Raw genomic sequence first — 24,249 nt, 5'->3', positions numbered from 1 at the left:
TACAAATTTTTAACATACTTTATTGATTTAGGGGCCAAACAAGGCAGCATATGGTCAGTTAAGAAAGGCACCTCATTGAAAATAATACATCACAGTGCTGACGAGTGATCCCAGCCACAGGATTTGAGGATGGAAAGGACAATCTTTGGATTATGTTGCTTAGGACACTTGCTCCTTTATTAACAAGTGTCCCTTCCCACATCGTGGATGCAAGATGGTAAGAGTGCAGGGCTGCTGGGTGGCTGCTGGGAGCTGACCCATGAAAATGGGTGGACTGGCACACAGCAGTGTGTCATTAGGAGGGAGACCAGCCCCGCCTTCCCCACAACTCCAGTAAACGTGATTGGCTGAGCCACCGCCCCCATGAACACGCCCCCCCCCCCCCCATCTCTTTCCAACGTGGAGATGATCTTTTGATCTCATGGTGCGGAGAACCAGGGCTAGGAGTCAAAGCCTCCGCTGTTCCAAGCTTTCAGAAAGAGAGAACAATAGTTTGACTTCCTACATTCTTAGGCTGGCAACCCATGAGGCTCTGAGATAAAAACTGAGGTCTTAGGGCACTTGGCTTTAAAATATATTGTCACCAATCCACAGTAAATGAAACCTGGGTTCCTCAGAAACGATACTGTACCTCCCTATTTCTATTTACAGCCTCTAATCAGTTTTTTTTTTTTTTTAAATTAATTTCACCCTTCCTCTGTACTTTTTCAGACTCCTCTAGGACATGTGAAGACGGCCTCACTACCACATTGCTGCTCTTCGTTACTCCTTTTGGGCCCTCATCATTCCTCCCTCTCCATCCTCACCCTGACCACCCCTCCCCTCTGCCCAGCACCTAAAGAGCAGGGATCACGCCGCAGGGTGATGAAGAGTGGTGCAGTCTCGCCTGGCCTTCTGTTACTAGGCTGAAATAGAGAGGAAACAAGAGAGAGAACAAAACGGGTTTTTAAAAACCAAGTAAATAACAGGAGGGCTGGCATGCATGCCCCAGCAACCAAATGCATCAGACACTGGACATTTCTGTCAGGAGAAAGCTCTCAATCCTGCTGAGGTCAAGGCTGTGTAATCAAATGAAGCAAAAATCTAAATCCTGACCACCCTCAAAAGGACATACGCATCCCGCATGTTCTAGGTTCACCAGCAGCCCAAATATGCGCACGTGAATGTAGATGGATGGGCAAAGATCACACACGTTCAATTAGCAAACATTCAAGGTCTGCCACCTCGAGGCCAAGTGCCTGCAACTGTCCCCTGTGAAAGGGTAGTGGACTCCAGGATCTGTGAGGCCTCCCTCCCCCAGAGAAGGGCTCCAGACCCCTGCAGACACGGCTCATAGTTTTGGTTTCAGTCCTCTTCCTTGAAGTCATGTGCTTCCCAGAAATGCCCCACACCAGACTAGGTTTCTGCTCAGAATGGGCGGAGTTAGTTTACAGGCAGGGAAGCAAGGCAGAGCAGAACTAGCAGACGCTCACTTGAACCAGATCAAAGGGAAGCAAGATGGCCACGTACCCATGCCCAGCTTCCAGGCAGACTGGGGACAAGCCCTCTGACCGTTCCACAGACAGCAGCAGGAGACTCAGGTCAGACGGGGACTGGGACTCTAGAGCCCTCTGCACCAAGTCAGCAGATTATGCTAGGGCAGGCGGCATTTATTTACTGGGCCTGCCACTGGTTTTCCAATGTTTTTCCAGAGGCCACCGTTTTGTGGCCTCTCCCAACAGTCTATTAATTCATCTGTTTGCCGCAAGTCAAACGGCACAGCATGGACCTCAGGAAATGCTTAATAGTTGGGGGAGCTAAAGTTAGGAATAAAAGCTGGTTACTGTCATAGGTGATCTTATTTTGGGTGATCTTTTCTTGGGGAGTCTGTGGACAGAGTCTGAGTTTAAAAGAGACACATCTGATTGAGGTTTCATATCCTGGAGAGACTGGGTTTGAGTAAACTCGAATGAAAACGAGGCCAAGAATAGATCACCTCCCAATCACTGTTTTGTTCATACTTGGAAAGGGAGGCAAACATTAAAAATGAAAACAAACCTACCCTGGTCTCTTTGGGAAGTGGACTGGCTGCTCTCAGATGCCCAGCCTGGATGTTCAGAAGATAGTCTGAATTCAAAAGGACTGTCTACTTGGGTTCAATTCTTTGGCAACAATTCAGTTTTTACACACAGGTCCCAAATGATCCCTACTTTATAGCACTGTGATGCAGATCACAGAAATATTCCAACTCAGCCTGGATCTTTCTATGGTGATACCCTCTCCCAGTTATTTCTGAGATCTGTAGCATAAATGCCTTTTCTTTCCATTTAGGGAAAAAATGAACCGACTCATATGGCTTTTCATGGTGGGGTAGAAAACAAGTGGGATTCCCTGCCAACATCTGCCACCGGGAACTTTGGCCCTGCTTGACTTTATGTGATCCTGGGCTTCTACTCAGCTGTTGGAGATGGACTAGATACCATGAGGTTCTAGAACTGCGGTGCCCGGCAGATACCTGAGTTAGGTTATCTTGGTAAAAATAAATAAAAATCAGGAGTATGCCTAAAGAAGTAAACAGCTGGTAAAGCAACCTTGTCTGTACCTTAGAAAGAAGGAAGAGTGTACATGTACTTAAGCCAATGACACACACACACACACACACACACACACACACACACACATGAGATGAGAGTTGCACACACGCTAAAGATACATCAAGCAAGTGCTTTTTTAATTGATACAACAAATGGTATTCTTGCTGGCCTGAGGAAGCTTCCCTCTGCCTGCTCTGCAATTCCCACCCACTCCCTCAACAGGGATAGGTAGAAAGAAATTCCTTTTTGGACCCAACGTTAGATAAACATAACCAAGTCTTTACATGTGGCTTTGGAGAAGGCCGCTAGGATGCTGGCAAACACGACGTCAGGGGTCTGGGTGGCGTCGATGACAGAATGGATCCCTCGTTTCCTGTAGTACTCCACCAGCGGGGTGGTCTTAGTGTGGTAGGCCTCCAGGCGGATTTTCAAGGCCTTCTCATTATCATCTGATCGGTGGACCAAGGGTTCCCCAGTGATCTGAGAACGGGAAGGGGGCAGTGAAAGTCTGGGACTGTTAGCAAGGTTTCCAGATCTGCGATGCTGTCTGCTCCCAAAGGCCATCGGAGGGAAAGACAGACAATCTAGATCCCCTCCACTAAAGGGCTCTAAAGAGCTTTGCTACTCCCGGGAAGTTGGTCCCAGGAGCAGACCAACCAGTCCAGAGGAGCCGGGGAGCCTGAGGCAGCAAAGCATGAGGAAGGGGGTTTGTGGGAGGAAGACGGGCAAGGCCCCTCTCTCACAGCTTCTGCTCAGGTTGCTTGGCTTCCAAGATGAACACTTCTAGGGTCAGAAGCAAGAAAGATAGAGGCCCCCGAGACCAGGAGAATACATCAAAATCAGAGATGCATTCGCCATTGTCACCTTAGTCACCGAAGTCTTTGGTGTTTTCACTAGGGTGTTGGCCTTCAGCGTTCTGAAAGTGGCAAGTGGAGTGAGAAAGAACTCTGAATGGCAGAATTCCCGACCGTGGGAAATGTGACTAAGATGACACGAAGGCTTGGAAACTTGTAGGACCTGACGAACTTGTCTCAAGTGACAAAGGCAAACTCAGGAGATTCTTACTATTGCCTGCATGTTCTAAAACAGACGAAATGGACTAGTTACGGCAAATGTTACAGTGAACATCTATGAGACCCTCCCTGTTACATCTGCAAGACTGTCAAGAGCACTTGGCGATGTTAATCTAGCCCAAATAGTCTGAATCTGTAGGACACAGCAGAGTCACCAGAGAGAGGGGACATTCTTTCGAAGTAGGACCAGTCAACACGTTTCTCTTCAGTCCTGTTCTCCTAGCTTGGCTCTCCTTCTGGGCTTCCAAGAAGCCGCCTCCTGGGATTAGTCAACCATTTGGGTCACCGTGATACCAGAGAGGGGCTGCTCTGGACCAAAGACAGGTATAAACCGGGCACTACGAAGTAGCCGGTGCTGGTAGCGACAGTCAAACAGTAAACCACCGGGGGAGCCGCTGTGTAGACAGAAGAGCCACAGCCCACGTGATTTACTTGGTCGGTGATATTTCTCATGGTTAATAATATTGGTAGGAATAAAGGGAAGATGGAAAGAACAAAGAACAGAAAGGAATAAAGGGGAAGGAAGGAAAAGGCAATTTCCTGTCCTGGGTTTACATACGTCATCTTTCATGGGTTCCTTTGGGGGGTTGAACTCCTCGTGGTAGGAACGGCCACTCAGAGGGTGAATCAGCCTGAAAGACAGCAAACGAACATGAGTCAGGTTGCTTGAAAGTATCCCTGCACCCCAGGGGTTTCCAAGTTGACAAGCAATGACAGAGGAGCTGGACGTGAGGACTTCACCGGGCACAGAACCCAGCTATAGGCGTTTCTTGCTTGGGAAGATAACTGGGCTTCCAGGAGAGCTTATGCCAGACGGAGTATGATTTCTATTTTGCTCCAACGTGATGAGTGTCTGGCTGCCAAGGCTGGCGTAAGTACCTAATTCAGGAACCAGGTGCTGGTCTCACACAGCCATTCAATCTATTCACCCACTCACCCAATAAACGTTTACTAAGTGCTTAGTCCAATTCAGGCCTTATGCTGAATCCAGGGGCCACACTGCAACGAGTCAAGATCCCTGATCACAAGCAGTGCTTATTCTAGTAGGAGGAACAAATGTGGAAAAAACCTAAAATAACTGTGACCCATCCTTTAATAGAGATTTGTGCAACGTGCTACGGGGGCCAGAGGACAAAGAAGCTAACCCTATTTTCTATCCCAGTTTGGTTACAAAAACCAGAAAGGTGTGATGGAAAAATATGTATTGCAGATGCAAACACCACCAGACAGGGCAGCACCCCTTTGCGATCACATAGATAAAAGGCGGCCCAAGCATCGGAGGGCCAAGCAATATGAACACTGGCTCCAGGAGAAATGACTTACTCAACAAGTCATAAAGTGCCCAAGAATAAAGCATTTAGCTGGCACTGAAAATGTAGCTGGGCACCCCATCTGTGCTGTGCCCCCTTGGGCTGCAAACCTGAGTTCCTGACTGGGAGTGGCCACACCATGGGAGCCCAGAAACCTAAGAAGGGAAGAAGGCAGGCCAAACCCTGCTAGCAGCCAGGGCCTGTCTAGTTTCCTAAGTTTGTGCCAACCCAGGCTTTCTTACTGAACGGACGTCTGCTCTCCTCATGAAGGTCTGTTACACCAGAGCTTCCCAACATTTTTCACCTCTTGGCACACGCAGAAATATTCATGCAGTACTTGTGTGCTTCCCCTCCGGAATAACCCAGGCCTACCCAGCTGCTCTGATGGCCGAGGGGATCGCTATCTCAGCACATCAGCTGGGAAAGTCCAGGTCAGACTATCAAAGCCTGGGCAGGGGCACCTGGGTGGCTCAGTCGGTTCAGTGTCCGACTCTTGGTTTCGGCTCAGGTCATGATCTCAGCGTCGTAAGACTGAGCCCCGCATCAGTCTCCACACTCAGTGCAGAGTTTGCTTGAGATTCTCTCTCCCTCTCCCCCTCCCCTGCTCTCTCCTGACAGCACACTTTTGGGGGGCCAAGTGGTTCATTTACAACATTGGTGGGGGAAAGGTGATGGCTGAGTAAAATAAGCTACACTGAGTGGTCCGACCTGTTAGGTGACAGGAGGTCAGGCCCTCTTTTATTTGAGTCGCTGGCGAGGTTCCTCTGGTGCCTCCACTGGGAGACCCAGGGAGAGGCTGCTGGGCTCAGCTACAGCTTTCCCTCTGCGAAGGGCTGCAAGCATGAGCCCGTGGACCATGATTCTTCACCTTCTGGAGAGCACAAGGCACACAGCAACCACAGCAACCAGGCTGCGGCAGACACGACCCTTTCCTTGCCACATCCCTACATCTCTCGCTTACTCCGATTCCCTCAGCCCTCCAGTTACATACAGCACACTGCTCCTTCCCCACTCAGACTTCATTTAAAGGCTCATTCCCTTGAAGGGAAATGAAAGTAAGTCCAAGATCCAAGTTTTCAAAGTGGGATCGGCCTCAGCACCAACCGCAATAGCTCTAAGAGCCGGACCTAGCGATGGAGGGCGTGATGTGGAGGGATCAAGGCTGGGGTTCTAGAGCCACTGCTGTCTTGAGTATCACACTTCAGATGCCTGTTTTCTCAGCTGCGAAGTGGGGATGACTTGAGACATCAGGACAGCCAACTGGTAGGATAATTAGTAGCCAACAGAGAGCCAACACTGAAAAAGTTAAAACCAACAACCGCCAACCATAGGTATTCAAAACATAAAGTAATGACTCATAATATTGTCAGAAGTGAGGTCAGAGCTAATCAAAGATATTTACAGTGGGGTTTAATCATGTCAGATTTAAATAAGATCCAACTAGTTCCTGCCTCTTTGTCTTCCAACCATCTGTAGTGGACTAGAAGGCAGAAAGTGGGCTTTCAGTGCTAGTTCTTCCACTGACCCATAGAGGGAATTTGAAAACAACTTTACCAGCCTGGCGTGTCCTGTTTCTTCCTCTGTGAGGGAGAGGGTCACACCACACCACTCACTCCCAAACCTAGACCCTGAGTCTTCTTCATCCTCTACAACAATCCTGTAGTTTGCTCTTCAGTATCTCTCTGTTCCCCACCAGCCAACCCCAGTTAAAAGCCTCCACATGGGGATCAGAATCAGCCTCCTAGGTGGGCTCTTGTCCGTTTCTCCTTTCCCCCAGTTTAGCCTGTATGCCAGGGCCAAACTAATGTTCTTAGAATGCTGTTCTTGCCATAACACCTCATGGCTTAAGAACATCCCATGACTGATATGCCTACCCTCTTCACCTTGGCGAATCTTCCCCAGTCAAGCGCCCATCCGACCTCCCAACAGCACTTGTTCTGCCACCCAGCCCTCCAGATCCTGCCTCCAACTGTGGACAGACATTCTGCCACCAGCTCCAGCTAGAGGCCCTCCCCTAACCCATACTCATTCCCGCCTCTACTCTCTTCCCGGAGAGCCTCACCGAAATCCTCTCCATCCAGGAAGGCCATGTTTGACATTGCTCCTCCCCTAGGCAGCCTTCCCTTCCTGTTCCCAGGCTCGCTCCTTAGGACTACCCACTGCGCTAACAAGCCCAGGTTTCTTGTATGGCTTGTAGACTCTGAGGTCAGAGATGGGCATATTATTCTTCTCTACCCTCTCCTGGTCCCCTACCCGAGTCTAGTACGGTGCTGCACACAGAATGGGCACTCAGGAACATGGGCCAATCGATGCAAAGGCCCCCAGGGTCAACTAGTACTGCTAACATCTGCTTTGTACATCAGGGACCCCAGCCCTGGTGATGTCCCTCCCTGTCAACCTTACCACTTCTTGGCCTGCCTCCACTTTGTCTGCTCTGCCAGTGGGGACGCAAAAATACAGACGTTCCTGTATTGAAGGTGCCTATGGAATAGCTAGAAACAGGAAACCTGGACATTTGAACAAAAAATTAATATAAGGTGGATTCACTGTATCTAATGTAGCCTCTCAGGAAAACACCTGTAACACTCACCCCGCTGTCTGTTTACATGTCTACCTCCCGCCTTGAAGATACGGACTGCAGGCACATGGAAAAAATGTGCAACCTCATGAGGAAATCAACTTAATAAAATTTACAACAAGGAAACATTTTCCCTCTAATTAAATCCAAAAGTTTACATGTACTATGATGGTCACAGCATCAAATTAACAGCAGACAACCATAAAAAAACACAACTGTACCACAATAAGGGGACAAGTAAGTAAATGATGGCTCGTCTACTGTGAAATACCAAGCAGCAATTAAAAATAATGGCCATGGGTGTCTGGTTCAAGACGGTAGGCTGACCACCTTCCTGAGACTCCATTAAAATGACTAAGGGATATAAAAGCCATAGCCCACAATAAAGATGAGAATGGGAGGAGGGTCTATTAGTGGCCGAGAGCTTCCCACATATTTCTGGAAGGCACAAGGCAGATGGCAGAGCGGACAGTGATACAGCGTAGAGGAAATTATAGCCTAAAACAGTGGACCTTCCAGAGCAAACTTGTTCAGAAACAGAAGCATGTCTGTGTTCAATGGTGACTACTACAGAGAAACAAGTACTTTAAAGATTTTATTTATTTACTGTTTTAAGTAAACTCTACACCACTTAAGGGGCTCCAACCTACAGCCTGAGATTAAGAATTGCATGCTTCACTGAGTCGGGCTGGTGCTCCAAGAAACGAGCACTTTATTTATTTATTTATTTTTAAAGATTTATTTATTTATTTTAGAGCGAGAGCGAGAGAGAGCAAGAGAAAGAAAGAGTGAGGGGGTGGGCAGAGGAAGAGGGAGAGAGAATCCGAAGCAGACTCCATGCTGAGCGCGGAGCCGGATCTCACAACTCTTGAGATCACGACCTGAGCCAAAACCAAGAGACAGACGCTTAATGGACTGAGCCACCCAGGCGCCCCGAAATAAGTATTTGAAAGTGAAACATGCAGCAAAGCAATAGTGGGTTTGGCTGAGGTGGCTGTACCATGAGCAAAATTTTCCTCCATTTTCTAAACTTTGTGTCAGTGGTCATATTATTTTCACACTACAAAACCTACAGCAAGGTATGGCAACTCCCAACCGAAACCAGATTTCAGGGCCCTGGAGATAACCATGTAAGGAATGGAATCTTTCTGAAGCACCTACCGTAAGCAAGGCTCTGAACCATGCACGTCATGGTATCTAAAATGCGCAACGGTTCCTCGAAGCAGGTCTTATTAACCCCACTCTACAGAGGAGGAACCAGCCTTGGAGAGGTTAAGAAACTTGCCTAGGGTCAGGGTTAAAAGGTGACAGGCCTGAGATGCTGTCTGACTTCAAATCCCTTGCTCTTCTTTCCACATATCCCTATCCCATGTCACCATTTCAATGGATGTCATCAAATAAGACCAACCCATGTTAAAATGGCAGTACGCTGCCTGGCTGGGATTGGGCAAGAGCAGCTCTGCTGGTCTGATAAAGCTCAGAGGAGGCAGGCCCAGGAGAGATCTTCAGAGGACAAATACCTTCCTGTGATTCTTCGGATCAGCAGAGAGTCAGGGATGCTGAATTCAATCACAGAGTCAAGATTCTCTTTCCTCTTCTCCATGAGGTCATCGAGCTGCAAGAGAGTATATGGCCCACCTAAACTACCAGAGCTTGACTGGAGCCATCTCCCTCAAAGTGATTAAGAGATAACAGGTCAAGAGTTCATTTTCATGCATCAGTGACACAAATTCAAGGCACCCACCATTTCTGCCTGCCTCACAGTCCGAGGGAAGCCATCTAGAAGAAAACCATTTTTGCATTGAGGGGTCTCCAAATTCTTCTCAATGAGCTCCACTACCATTTCATCGCTCACCTGGAAGTTAAGAACAAGACAGCCTTGGGCTTAAATCTGTTAATTAGGTGACATGAGCCTAACTCCAGGGCCACAAGTTTGTGTCTGTATAACCTGATTACCAAACAGCATGTTTTCTTGACCCCAAAGAAGCAAAAATTAGAGCAAATGTGGAGTGGCTCCACGTTCCAAAGAAAATTCAGTTTCATGATTTTTGTCGTTGCCACATGTGTTCTCTTCACTTGAGATTTTTTTTGTGTCCCAACAATCTGGGTGAGGGAAGAGGATCCCACTGCCTGTCACCTGGACAGGAGGCTTCCGTGTCTTAGGTCCTGAGGCCCTCTCTAGCCATTTGTCAGGATCCTTTCCATCAGATAATAGGTCATCAGCAAGCAGCTGTCTTCAAGGCACAAGAAAGATGAGGGCCTCTGGCTGAGAGATCACTGAGGAGGGCTCCATGGGAGAATGGGGCTCAACCAAAATGCAGAAAGGTACCAACTTTCCCTGTTTCACAATTCTGATTAGGCTAACAGTAAAGTGGTCCAGGCCATCCTGGACATGAAGTAACAGAGAAGGTCACTGAATTGGCAAGACTGGGTCAGAACCAAGGAAGTGAGGCGCTAGGCCAACACACCTCTTGGTCTCTCTAAAAGCCCCAATGAGGACCCTTCTCAGCTTCCGAAAACTGGTTTTCCTCCTGAGCTTTCATAGAAAGAGAAGTTCCCTACCAGCATGACAGTGAAGGCTGCTAACGCTCTTATCTCCTGGGACTGCCTGTGAACTTGGGGACAAAGTACAAGCTCTGTGAGGAAGTGAAGGCTGGAGATAAGCAATCTCATGGCCATAAGCCAATTTTTTCTCAGTACAAGATCTTCTCGCAAGACCCAAAGTCCAAAATATCTAGCTTTCTGGCTTAGCTCAAGGTCTCACAAACACGAAGGGAAAGCTAGAGTAAAGGGGCAGGTGGGCGGGAAGGGGTACCCCGGATACAGCTATGCAATCTCAAAGCCTGCCAGGAGGTAATTCAGAGATAAAGGCAAAGCCCAAGGCCTTCCCCAACCAACATTCGAAGATATGAGAAGACCAGAGGGCCAAGCACAAAATGACTTCTGAAGGTGATTCCCAGATAATAAATATACCTTTTTCTCCTCTCATTCCCCCAAAATGGTAAATCTGATCATCTTCATGTATGAACTTAAAAGAGGGAAATGTTGGGTGCCTGGGTGGCTCAGTCAGTTAAGTGTCTGCCTTTGGCTCCAGGTCATGATCCCAGGGTCCTGGGATCAAGTCCCACATCAGGCTCCCTGCCCAGTGGGAAGTCTGTTTCTCCCTCTCTTACTCTCTCTCTCTCTCTCTGTCAAATAAAAAAATCAAATCTTAAAAGAAACCAGGGAAAATGTTAAGGAAGCAAATGATTTGTAACTTTGTAAGTACTTGTAACACGGTGTATCTTCTTGCTCATGAATATTCTATACTATAACCATTGTTTCTGTAATTTAAATGTTTTCTTGGTGTTCTAGTTTATTAAAATGCCTGAAGGTGACTCCCAGAGGCCAAGTCCCAGAATAACTCAGTTACAACTAAGCTCTGGCACTAATCAAAGAAGATTTAGTAGATAATAGATTATAATAATCAACCCATTGGATCAACTGGACTAAAAACGTAAGAAAATGCTATTATATCCCCCAAATAGGAGGAATTACTTTTGTCAATCGCCAAGCAATCCACTGTTAGAAACACAGAACACAGAACCACAAAAATAGAGTTAAAACACTCTGTGGTTTCCATCCTCTCTCAGATACATCCTTGAGTTCTGGCCTAGGGATGGCAGTTTCATTTTTGACTCTAAAACCAGGGCGTGTTACAAAAGGCATCAGCACAAAGGGACCTCAAGAATACTGTAAACAGGGGCACCTGGCTGGCTTAGTCAGTAGAGCAAGCGACTCTTAATCTCAGGGTTGTGAGTTCAAGCCCCACATTGGGTGTAGAGCCTACTTAAAAATAAAATAAAAAATATACATATAAAAAAAGAATACTGTGAATAAAATAAATGCCACACATTCAGAATGTACCATGTAACCTGCTACTCTAGAAGTTCATGTAGTTTGTGTTTGTTAGAACAGCCCGTAGCATAAGGCTGTCCGACAGAACTTTCTACAATGATGGAAATGTTCTAAATCTGTGCTAACAAACCCTTGAAATGCGGCAAGTGAGACTGAGCAGCTGAATTTTCAATTCAATTAAATCTAAATTAATTTTCATGGTTCCACGTGGCTGGTGGCCACCAAATGAGGCAGCAGAGATGAGACTCAGGAATATCCACATTCACTGGTACCACCAAACCTACCAGTTTCCCGGCATCCATAGTGGCCTTCAGCTTTTTCCCCAGTTCTGAGCCAGACGCCACCATGGCCCTCAGCATGTCCCCAGTAGCCAAATGGCAGACACAGAAGTTTTCGGCCAATTTGGGTGCCTGTGGGGGGGGGGGGGAGATGAAAACCAAGATAGAGTTAACACTGAAGGCCCTGGCATCAGGCTGCCCAGGTGTGAACCTGGCCCTCTCACTCACTGGCTCTGTGAACTTTGGCAAATGCTGATTTCCTTACCTATAATAGAGATTAAGAGTACCTGATGTTACATTCTAACGTAGAACGACTACAGGGTTACAGTAAGATTTCTACGACCTCATACCTGTAAAACACTGAAAACTGTGCCTAGCACACAGGAAGTGGTCATAAATATTAGCTATTCTCACAACTTCCACTAGACACACACGAGTGACACAGAAGCCTCAGTTTATAAATGGGAAGAATCAAAATAGCAGTATCAGTACCTCACAGGGTTGCTGCGAAGTTTGTGGGTTTATTTATTTATTTAAGATTTTTATTTTGAAGTAATCTCTACACCCAATGTAGGGCTCAGACTTCTGACCCCGAGATCAAGAGTCACATGCTGTATTGGCGGAGCCGGCCAGGTGCCCTGGCTGCTGTGAAGCTGAAATGAGTTCACGTATGTAAAGCACTCAGCACAATGCCTGGTATATAATGTGTTAAATGAATACTTCCCAAAGGAATGAATGTGCCACTGTCAAGGACGGTGGCCACGGGCCTGGGAGGCAGCTGGGGCCGCGTGAGGAATGCGGGTTTCCCCCCAGGCACGCCTGGTTCTTCCTCTTTCCTCTCAGAGCCTCAGTTTCCTGGTCCGTTTAAAATGAAGGCAAAAAGGCTCCATCTCAGAAAGTAGCTCTGAGGATCAGATAGGATACATAAAAAGAGCATTTGGCTAACAGTATATACTTACATAGTAGTTTCAGGAGGCAGAATAGCCTTTGGTTAAGAGCATGGGCTTCAGAGTCAAAATTCTTGGGGTTCAGACACCAATCACTAGATAGGTGACTTGAGAAAAATTATATCACCTTACTACCTTTCAAATTTCCTCTAAGTCAAATGGAAACAGTAGCAGGACCTCCATCACTGGGTTGTCGGGATCAAATGGAGTTCGACATATGTACATAGGGACAGGCAGAGTAAATACTCAATGAACATTAGCTGGTACTGTAACCCCTGCCCTAACTCCATGTTCATTCATACAGAAAGAAAACACGGGTGCCTCTTCCGAGAACCCTGCTGGGAGCCAGGAAAACAAAAGACATGGACCCTGGCCTCTACAGGCTCCTAGTTTGGTGGACAACACAGCAGAATAAAGACTAGAACAGGAAGAAACTCTGGACAGTCCAACGGGGATGGCAACCCCACCCCCACCCTGCCCCGCAGAATTCACAAGGAATAGAATCAGTTCAAGAAGCTTAATACTTAGCATTCTGGTTCAACTGTTTTATAAAATAAGTAGGGTTGGATTCTTTTTTTTTTTTTAAGATTTTATTTGACACAAAGAGAGAGAGAGCACAAGTAGGCAGAGCAGTAGACAGAGGGAGAGGGAGACAGGGAGCCCGATGCGGGGCTCAATCCCAGGACTCTGGGATCATGACCTGAGCCGAAGGCAGACGCTTAACTGACTGAGCCACCCAGGCGCCCTAGGGTTGGATTCTTATTCAAACCAGTGCACTGGGAGTTTTCTTAGTTGCATACAGAAAAGGGAAATAGATGGGGCTCAGTGCAGCAAATTCTAGTTTGTGATTCATGGACTGGTTCAGTTCAAGCAAAGACATGAGTTCATAACAAAATGGAATCCAGATGAAGAAGGTGTTAAAAACTGCACTTTGGAAAACCAATGAAGATCAGGACCCCCTGGCAGTGGTGGTCCTCCAGGCTGGCATGGTGGCCACATACCCAGAGAACTGAGTTCTTCTGCCAATCTTTCTCCTTGGTTGTTGAAGTTAACTTGGGTGAACATTTTGGAGATCAGGCTTGTTCAAGGAGGAAGGCTGACCCAAACACCATAGATGAGCTCTTACCACAGAACCTAACTGTTCTAGTTTCATCACCCCCAAACTGCAGGATTCTTATGTGCTGTTCTGGATGATGGGATTCTACAGCTGTGTGGAAGAACGTTCCACTAGGGGAGACATGGCAAGGCAGAAGAATAATTCCTTCATGCTCCCGGCTGCACGGGAGTCAATGTGGTGACTTTGGAGTCAGATTTACACAGGAATCCTGGCTAAGGCACTCAACAGCTGTGTGACCTTGGGCCAGTTACTTAACGTCTTGGCATCTGTTTCCTCACCAGTCAAATGGGGATGTCTACTTCATTGGGCTGTTGTGAGGATAAAAGGAAGTAAGTACCCAAAACATTAAGACACACAGTAGGCATTTAATAAAAGACCTCCTTCCATGGTCTTTCTTTTTTGCGTTACTCTTTACTTGCAAACTGTAGAAGCAGCCTGACGAAATAACTTTATTATATTCCCCTCACACGTCAAGCTTATGCTTTAGAGCACTGCTTCTACTCCAAATCACCTGGTTCCACAGGGTGGGGCCTGAGCACCTGCGTTTTTAACAAGCTCGCAGGCCTGGCTGTGCTGTTGGCCCCTGGCCCACACTCCTGGCTGCTGAGGCCCTGAGCCACTGTGTCTCACTGACCACCGACCGAGAAATAGGCTCATCACCTCTGTGAGAACCCTGTGGGGGAAGGGGGGGCTTTTGGGGTGCACGGGTAAGAATGGCTAAAACCACCAGAGAGGCAGCATGGAGGGTTTAATGTTCTTGGTCTTCAGTGTATTATCACCATCATTTGGGGCACATGCTAAAAATACAAAACCAGGCCCGCCCTTAAAGTTTATGCCTGAGCGGTTCTCAGGCGGCACCCTGGGGATTCTAATGCACAGTTCGTGAAGCCCTGGGGCGGTGGCACAAGACTGGGTCCTTGGTGGTACAGATCTGGGTTGGAAACTGGGCCCCACAATTTACGCACTGTGCCCCCCTGAACAAGTTATGCAGCCTTCTTAAGGCCTCAGTGTCTTCATCCCTGGAGTACAGATAATGACGTCTACTTTCAGTTGTTATGGGGATTTAATAAAATTATGTATGCAAAAGCATTCAGCATAGTGCCTGGCATTTAGGGAAATAAAGGGAAACTATTAGGTGTTGAGGTCTGATTTAATCTCAAACTCATGTATTTTTTCACCTTGAAATTATTTCTCTGCCTCCAGTCTTTCCCACTCCCATGTCCCATGCTCCTGAATAGGTAGCTGGGATCATCTCCTAATACTGTCAGGCGTGGGGGCCCCCCCTGCCCGTCCCCAACACACACACACACACACACACACACACATTCAGAAGCCTTCCACGTCTCCTTAGTGCAATACGGGAGAAGTCCAAATATCTTAGTCTAGCGTTCAGTATCCTCCATAATAACTTCCTACACCTCCAAGCTCTTCAAATTTACCCCCACAGATCCCCCCCATCTATATGCCTTGCACCACTGCAAACAGCAGCTCTATGTATGATTCCCAAATACATAACATAAGTATCTCTGAGGACTTTGGCTTCTCTCCCTTCTACCCTTCCCTGTAGGCAAATTCTGAGCATATCTCTCCCCAAATACTCCCAACTCCTTCTTCCTCTGATAAGGACTCATCAACATCAGCTAACTTTGAGTGTTTGCAACATGCCAAGCAATTTTCCCATGCACTGTTTTACTGTATTTAGTATGCATGACATACAACAAACCCAAGAGGTAGGAACTATTTTTAATCTGTATTATATAAATGAAATTCAGAGGCTAAATTGCCCAAGATCACATAGCTAGTAACAGCAGAGCTGGCAAGCCCTATCTCTTATCCATATTACAGGGCCTTATTAAAAACACAGTATCGACCACAGAGCCTGAATGGCTGTCCTTGGAGAAAGGGTGTGTGTGTGTGTGTGTGTGTGTGTGCGCGCGCGCGCGCGTGTGTGCGCACGTGCGTGCGCGCGCACGCACACGTCTGTGCACACATGTGCCTGGAAGGGAGCACAAGGAGAACTTCACCACGCTGGCAACATTCTGTTTCTTGATATGGATGTAAGCTACACAGGTGTAATTGTGAAAACTGACATTGTGAAAATTCATCAAGCTGCTCACTTATGATATTTGTACCTTTCTCCACGTATCTTATACCTCAATAAAAAGCTTTTTAAAAAGCACCGAACCATGAGAGACGATGGACTCTGAAAAACAAACTGAGGGTTCTAGAGGGGAGGGGGGTGGGAGGATGGGTTAGCCTGGTGATGGGTATTAAAGAGGGCACGTTCTGCATGGAGCACTGGGTGTTATGCACAAACAATGAATCATGGAACACTATATCTAAAACTAATGATGTAATGTATGGGGATTAACATAACAATAAAAATTTTTTTAAAAAAAGCACAGAAACCTGTGTTTGAATATCAGCTCTGCCTCTTAACTTACTATGTAACCTTAGGCCAGTGATTCTTTGAGACTATTTTCTCATCTATAAATTGGGGATAATATTACCGACATTCCTGGCTGGGTAGGAGGAAGAGCGGAACACTCTTGACAAATTATAGTTCTTGTTCTAACCCTGAACTACCCTAGCATTTGTCAGAGTCACTCATCTGACACTTTGCACATGGTACTTTGCACTGGTATACACTGTGTGCATGCATATTCATTTCTGCCTCTACATCCAGACTAATATCAATAGTGTAAGATGGCGACTCTGCTCAGGAATCAGTCATGAGTTCAAATCCGACCTTTGCTACTTCTTTATGTATATCCTGGGGCTAGATCAGCTTTTGGGCCTCAGTTTATCAGTAAAAAAGGCATGGATAACAATAGGACCTACCTTCTAGGGTTGTAGGGTTAAATCAGACGACACGTGAAATCTTTGACTAGGGGCCTGTCACATAACCGAGCAAAGGGTGACTATTTTGTTCTATTTTGTTGTATTGTATCCTCTTGAGGGCAAGGGCTGCTCTCTGCATCTCTAACACCAAAACTATAGGGTAGGAGAAAAATCTAACCCAGGGTAGGAGATAGCAACAGAAAGAGCAGGGGCTTTGGAGCCATTCAGATGGAGGATCTGCCAATTACTTGCTACGTAAACTAGAGAACAGGCCCTTTGAACTTTAGTTTCTCTAACTGTAAAAAGGGGAATAAGAGTATGGGTCTCACAGAGGTGTATCGCTGCACTGACAGAGCTGATGGAGATGACCTGCAAGATGAAGAACTGGTATAAGCTGGACGCATGGAAAAAACTGTGAACAGGGCTGGCAGAGAAAGCAGGAAATACACCTTGGTCATGCTATCTGGGAGCTGCTTTAAAATAATTTGTGAAGGGAGAGTGGGTGGGGAAGCAGTGGCCACCAGCTGATGGTTGTTGGGGCTGGGTAATGGGTACATGGGGACCAGTCCTCTTTTGTATTCAAACTCGGGGCACCTGGGTGGCTCAGTCAGTTAAGTGTCTGACTCTTGATTTCGGCTCAGGTCATGATCTCAGGGTGGTGAGATCAAGCCTCGTGTTGGGCTCTGCACTGGGCATGGAGCCTGCTTAAGATTCTCTCTCTCAGGGCGCCTGGGTGGCTCAGGCATCAAGCGTCTGCCTTTGGCTCAGGTCATGATTCCAGGGTCCTGGGATCAAGCCCCACATCGGGCTCCCTGCTCAGAGGGAAGCCTACTTCTCCCTCTCCCACTCCCCCTGCTTGTGTTCCCTCTCTCGCTGTGTCTCTCTCTGTCAAATAAATAAACAAATCTTAAAAAAAAAAAAAAAAAAAGATTCTCTCTCTCCCTCTGCCCTACCCCACATGCCCCCCCATCTCTCATGTGCTTGCTCTCTCTCAAAAAAAAAAAAAAATTAAAAAAAATTAACCCCCCCCCCCACAAATTCTTCATTAAAAAAAAGTTAGGGGGTGCCTGGGTGGCTCAGTCAGTTAAGCATCTGCCTTTGGCTCATCTGCCTTTGGCTCATGATCCCAGGGTCCTGGTATCGAGCCCTGTGTTCTCCCTCTGCCCTTGGCACGCCACCCCCCCATCTTGTACTCTCACTCGCTTCCTCTCTCTCAAAATAAATAAATAAAATCATATATAATATATACATATAAAAAGTTAGGCAGTGGCGCCTGGCTGGCTCAGTTAGTGGAGCATGAGACTCTAGATCCTGAGGTTGTTGAGTTCAAGCCCCATGTTGGGCGGGGGGAGGGTAGAGCCTACTTAAAGAAAAAATAAATTAAAAAAAAAAAGTTAGGATGTGTCTGTAGACTAAATGCTTCTGGAGGCTGCCACTTTGCAACCTCTGATTTATGAACACTGCTGTTTTTTTAAAACTCCATAAAACTACAACCATTAGTATTCCTATTATCCCACTTATGAAAAGAAAGGTGTATGGAGGTTAAAAGACTTGTTTCCTCAAGTCCCAGTTACATCCCCTCCACTTCCGGAAAGCCTTCTCTGACCAATGCCTGCTGTATGCACACCCTTATAAATCAGCTCATAAGTATAATTTCCTTCAAAACTTCCTGAATACATCACCCTTTACACTGAAATACATCCGAGTTGGGGGGAGAGGAATGTGTAAGATGAGGAAGTCAATAATTATTGAACGCCTATGATGTGCCAGGTTGTCATTTAGGTACCTAGGGGTGCTCTACACATGTATATAACACAATCTTCCAATATCCTTATCAGCTTTTGGTCTACATGAGTAAGGACCTTATCAGTCTTGTTCACTGCTCTAGCTCCAATGTTTGGTACTCATGAAACGTTGAGTAAGTAAGGTAGGTATTATCACTATTTTTCAGGTGAAGACATTTAGGCTTAGAAGTTACAAAGCTTGCTAGACTATAAAACCCTTGTCTCAGCACTGGGATGGGTTGTTCATTATGCAACTAATGAAATTATTAACTTCCGTATGAACTAAGAAAAAATAATTGATGCATTTGAGCTATCCTGTTTATACTCACTCACAGCAAATGTTTGTAGAGTCTGGGATTAAACATTCCTAGGCTGCAGTTTCCCTAATAACGGAGGGTGGTAGCAACGGGAAAAAGACTTCAAAGTTACTGAGGTCAAGGGGATTAGGTAACAGTGAGTTCCGAGGAGGAATCAGCTCCAGCTATAGAAAAGGGAAAGTGGTCGTTCTTGACCTAGTGCCCAAAGCCAAAAAGCAACTATCACAGGAATGAGCTGAATCTCCCAGACTTCCCTTGTCATCACCCCCATTAATCTGTGTCCTTCATCTATTTCCAACCCCATCAAGTGCCAAGTGATGTGCTGGGTACCAGAGGGGTCCCAAGAATGAGTAAGACAAGATCTTTTCAAGTGCTAGGAAAAGTGGGCCCACAGCTGTCCTCAGAACACTATTCACTCAGGCGCTCAGACTTTCAGGAATTCCCTCTTAAGAACCTAACAACCAAAAAGAACCTGTGGCCTGGGGAGCAATGCCAGACCTTATGCAGGAAGGGGACACTGATAATCCAACCTATGGGCTTCCAAATCTTAAAATGAGATCATAAATTCCAACTCTGATCTATGAGTCCATTACAGCCCAGACACCAAGTGAGGCCCCACAGTCAGCTAAGGTAGAAGGTAACTTTAGACTCCATACTCCTGGAGTCCTATGATTCCTGAGGTTCCAGACTGCATGAAGTCATTTTCGCTATCTTGGGAAAGCAACCTGACCTCTCTGGGCCTGTTTTCTTATCTGTATATTGAGGTGCCCTCTCCCATTTCACCAACTTAACTGGCTCACGCAGGTCATACCTCATTTCTCTTAGAACTCCTAATCAGCACATACCAGCTGCCCCCCTGCCCCACGTGCCGGAGATGCTCCTCCACCTTCATCATTAATCCTAACAAGCAAGGTCCCCCTACCCCGAATGCCTGGAACATAACCCTGGACAATCCACTCCCATATCGCAGGGAATCTGGGGTCCCTGACTCCACTCAGGCTGTAATCTAGATGCCTCAACCGAAGGCTCACCCTACCACTCAAACCCTTTCTGCTTTTAATCCCTTAAGGGATCCGTCCTTTGATTTTCCCAACATGACACCTCAAGTCTAGATCCCTCCAGTACGCTAATCCTAACTCAGACTTCCCCCGATCTCCAGTTGGACTCTCTCCCAAACGCCTTAGCAGAACCCAGACGCCGGCCAGGAGCCCCCCCACACCCTCCCCAGGCCTAGGCCCACGGTCGCGCTCCAAGGCGATCCGGACCTCCGGCCGTCCTGACCTTGGAGTTCCACAAGCCCCGCCGCCAAGCCCGGCCCTGCAGCTCACCTGGGTACCCTTGCCGGCCCCGGGAGGCCCCAGCAGCACGGCCCGGATGCCTTTAGGACACTCCGGGGCCGCTTCGGTCGCGGGGACGTTGGGAGCCATGGCCGCCAAGCCTCTCTCCGCTCAACCCGCCAGCACACACCTCGCAGGTTCACCGCTTCCAGTCTAGCTCGCCGCGCACGCCACGCACGGCCCGCTCGCCGCTAACACTGGTCCGCCGCCACGTCCGTCAGGTCGCTCCGCCCGCCCCTGAGGGTGACGGACACTTCAACTTACCAACCATGCGGCGATACTGGAGAAGGCTGCTTTTGATTGGACATAATCGGAACGGGAGTAAGGAAGGGGCGGGCCATCATATTCGCCGGGAGGGGGGGTGGGGGGGTTGGGGCTCGCGGCGGGTGTGCAGAGTGGGCGGGAAAAAGTGAAGCAAGACCAAAGGCCCGGCTGGGAGTTCCAGGTTGGCTTTGACAGTTAATGACACTGGCAACTCCCGTGAACTCCTATGAAATTACCTCTGGGAGTGCAAATGGGTGAAATCAGTCTTAGAAGACAAATTGATAATATGTATCCAATATCCTTTGGCCCAACAACTGCACTTCCAGGAATTCAAGATATAATCAAAGAAAGATATGCGTGAAGATTTGTGTAACAAAGATACTACTTGTAACACTTAAGTTGGCCAAAAAGCCTCAAATAAACAAACCAAAGAACAAAACAAAAAAAAAGGCAATATCCCAAACGTTCAACAAGAGATTGGTTAAATAGATTGCAACAAATTTGTATACTGAATTCCCCCCATTGTATAAAATATTTAAACACATGGGAAAATGTTCACCAAACAGGATACAAAATTACAATTACAACAAAATCCCACCTTTGAGTTACAAGCGATGATCTCTGTACACTGTGATTATAGGAGCCTCTCCCCTTCTTTGTGCATGTTTATATTTTCGTTCTATAATAAAGTTCCATAATAAACAGATACTACTTTTATAATAAGAAAACAACCTTTTTAAGTCAGGAAAGGGTAGTTTTTCTCAAAAGAGATAAGCTTCTCTTGGATAGGAAAAGCATTTCTACAGCTTTTTGGGTGCGGGAGTTTCATCCACACCCCCTATGAAGCAATCCCTGAGAACCTGGCAAGACCAGCCCCAAGGGCCCCTTTGGACCTGTAGTCAGAGTGTGATTATGAAACAATTATGTTTCCCCACAGGCCCTTAGCAACTCATTTTCTACATCCTGGTGGTGAATTTGCTCTCCCTTCAGTGTGGTCGCTTCTATTTTACCTCACAAAAGAAATGAACATTTATTCCCCCTCTTCACACTGGACTTCTACAAGGTGCCTGACCTTGAAAGAGGCAGAGATTGTTAAACCCATTTTTCAGGGAAATATGCAGTGGTTAGCCCAGAGCCACATAGTGGCAGGGTCACAATTAAGACTGTGGATGATGAGCTGGTGCCCCAGAGAGCACAGGGTTTGTGGGGTGAGGGGGAGGGTAAGGAACAAGCACATTTTTTTCTGGTGGAAGCTCCTATGTAGCCAACATTCACTTCACTCCAAGAAAGCCAGAGTTTATCAAGGTTTGCTGTGCCCAGGGCACCAGGCAAAGGGCATAGGAGCAGTCTTCCCTTTCTACCCCCAGTCCCTACAGTGATTTCTACCAGGCACGGATCCCTCAGGAAGGAAAGCAACTGAGACGATACAGAAACAACACAGTGTAAAGTTTACTCATTCGAATTTTAATAATGTCCTAGTCTTTGGGGGCATACTAAAGACCATAAGGGGGATATTGATAGCCCTGGGGAAGGAAGGAGTACTTCATTCATTTATTCACTCAACTTAATTTGTATAATAACTGCTACCATCTACTTATTATTGGGTACTGCATGCCAGCCCTGTGCTGACACTTTACATGTATTACCTCATTTAATTTGCACATAAACTATATATGTAATTACTTTATTTTCTGCATTTGCACATAAACTATATATGTAATTACTTTATTTTCTGCATTTTTTTAATAGAGGAAATTAAGACACAGAGAGGTGAGCCTATGGCTGAGCAGATCTGAGCTCAGGTCTGTCTGACTGGCTGGTGCCCAGCAATGCCAGATAACAAGTCAGACAGTTTCTGCTGATGTGGGACTCACAGTGTAGCTGGGATCCTGGATGTTTCTGTGAAAGAGATGGACCTTGAAAGATACAGAGGATTTGGCTTTGGGGTGGAGGACATTTCAGGCTGAGAGAACATTCAAATCAAACCATCAGAGGTGTGTGTGAGAGAGAGAGAGAGGGAGAGTAGAGTGTGCTGTAGATTTTATCCAGTGCGCTTTGGGGAATTGGAAAGTTTCTTAGGTAGAACCATCATGACCAGATTCACATTTTATAAGGATCAGTTGCAGGACAGACTGGAGAGGAGAGAAAGAGATGAATGCAAGACAAGCTAAGAAATATTTCTGTTCGTGTTTTGTGGTAGGCAGAACAATCCCCTCTCCACTCCCTCCCAAAGATGTTCACGTCCTAATCCCTGAAACTTGTGACCATGTTGCCTTACATGGCAAAAGGGACTTTGCAGATGTGATTAAGTTAGGGATTTTGAGATGGAGAGGGATTATCCTGGATTATCTGGATGGACCCAATATAATCACAAAGGTCCTCATAAGGATAAGAGGGAGGCAGGAGAGCCAGAGAAGGAGGCGTGATGACACAAGCAGAGGTCAGGGTGGTGTGATTGTTGGCTGGGGACCACAAGTCAAGGAATGATGGCAGCCTCTGAAGCTGGAAAGGCAAGGAGATGGACTTTCCCCTAGGGTCTCCAGAGGAAACACACCTCCTGCTGATACCTTCATGTTAGCTCCATAGGACCCATTTTGGATTTCTGACCTCCCGAACTGTAGGATAATAAATTTGTGTTGTTCTAAGCCACCAAATTTATAGTAATTTGTTACAGCAACAATAGGAAACTAATAAATGTTCTTTGGGTACAAGGAACAGAAACAGACTCTGGCTACATCAATCAAGGAAGGAATCCGCTGGGATGATATAGTTGTACAACAGGTGGCCTCTGGAATGATAGGAGCCAGAGCTGCTTTGGGTAATCTAAGTATCAGGAATACGTGGACAAGGCGGAGGGGATATTTATTCCCTCCTCTGGCTTTTTCCATGTGGAGGGACCTCTTTTAGAGTAATATTCTTTTTTTTTTTTTTTAAGATTTTATTTATTTATTTGAGAGAGAGAGAACGAGAGAGAGAGAGCACATGAGAGGGGGGAGGGTCAGAGGGAGAAGCAGACTCCCTGCCGAGCAGGGAGCCCGATACGGGACTCGATCCAGGGACTCCAGGATCATGACCTGAGCCGAAGGCAGTTGCTTAACCAACTGAGCCACCCAGGCACCCGTAGAGTAATATTCTTGCCTCTTGCCTCTCCAGAGGAAGAGGAGGAGTGACTTATCTATCTGATTGTTGAGTTTAGGGAGAATAAACAAAGCTCAGTGCAGCTCTCCCCCCCTTTTTCTTTCAGATCTACCTGCCCACAAGAACCATGTTTATTTTTTGTTTTCTTCTTCCATGCTCTAAATTTCCCAGGATCTGACCCTCACAGGGAAGATTATGATTTCCCAGTGCTGCCTGAGACTGGGTGGAAAAGATTGTTTTCTGGGGTTCAGTATTAGTAATCCCACTTGTCTGTCAGACCTAAAGGTGCATCTCCAACAGCTCTGTCAGTAATAAAGGTGATATTTTGATCTCCTTCTGCCCTACTTCTGTAGCTACCTATCATTGGGTTCTAAACTTGGGAGAGGCTACCCTTAAACCCAACAAATGAGTTCTCCTTTTTAAAAAAATTTTTAAAGATTTTATTTATTTATTTGACAGAGAGAGACATAGTGAGAGAAGGAACACAAGCAGGGGGAGTGGGAGAGGGAGAAGCAGGCCTCCCGCTGAGCAGGGAGCCTGATGTGGGGCTCGATCCCAGGACCTGGGGATCATGACCTGAGTCGAAGGCAGACGCTCAACCAACTGAGCCACCCAGGTGCCCCAAATGAGTTCTGATGCTGTGACTGGAATGACTCAGCTTGACTGTTCCTGTGTCTGTGTCATTGTACTCAAGATTCAAAGCTCTGGCTTGGCTTGGATCTCATGTTCAGCCCTTGGCAAAGGTGGAGAGTACCTTGATTAATAGTTCCCTCAAGATGGCAGGAGCGGGAGAAG

General features: G+C 46.8%; 1 protein-coding gene and 1 long non-coding RNA gene across 4 annotated transcripts; one reads left to right on the top strand and one right to left on the bottom strand.

Annotated features, from left to right (window-relative positions):
• On the bottom strand, nucleotides 1-20,248 carry AK2 (adenylate kinase 2). 3 transcript variants are annotated; one of them, XM_036065250.2, is made up of 7 exons: nucleotides 20,044-20,246; nucleotides 11,716-11,841; nucleotides 9,279-9,389; nucleotides 9,055-9,149; nucleotides 4,206-4,278; nucleotides 2,858-3,053; nucleotides 1-905 (listed from the first exon to the last, which is right to left on the bottom strand). In XM_036065250.2, exons 1-7 carry the CDS (start codon nucleotides 20,140-20,142, stop codon nucleotides 901-903), a joined length of 705 nt encoding a protein of 234 aa, XP_035921143.1. In that variant the 5' UTR covers nucleotides 20,143-20,246; the 3' UTR covers nucleotides 1-900. The 3 variants fall into 3 exon arrangements, with proteins under 3 accessions (XP_035921143.1, XP_035921145.1, XP_035921142.1); XM_036065252.2 differs by lacking the exon at nucleotides 9,279-9,389 and having other exon boundaries at nucleotides 20,044-20,248; XM_036065249.2 differs by lacking the exon at nucleotides 1-905 and having other exon boundaries at nucleotides 2,684-3,053; nucleotides 20,044-20,248.
• On the top strand, nucleotides 902-2,554 carry LOC118518449 (uncharacterized). The gene is made up of 2 exons (XR_004908632.2): nucleotides 902-1,580; nucleotides 2,311-2,554. It is a non-coding gene; the product is annotated as an uncharacterized LOC118518449 (long non-coding RNA).
• Nucleotides 20,249-24,249: the final 4,001 nt, after the last annotated feature.

Source organism: Halichoerus grypus, chromosome 5 (assembly GCF_964656455.1).
Source record: "Halichoerus grypus chromosome 5, mHalGry1.hap1.1, whole genome shotgun sequence".
Classification (NCBI taxonomy): domain Eukaryota; kingdom Metazoa; phylum Chordata; class Mammalia; order Carnivora; family Phocidae; genus Halichoerus; species Halichoerus grypus.
This window is presented reverse-complemented; position numbering and strand designations above follow the sequence as displayed.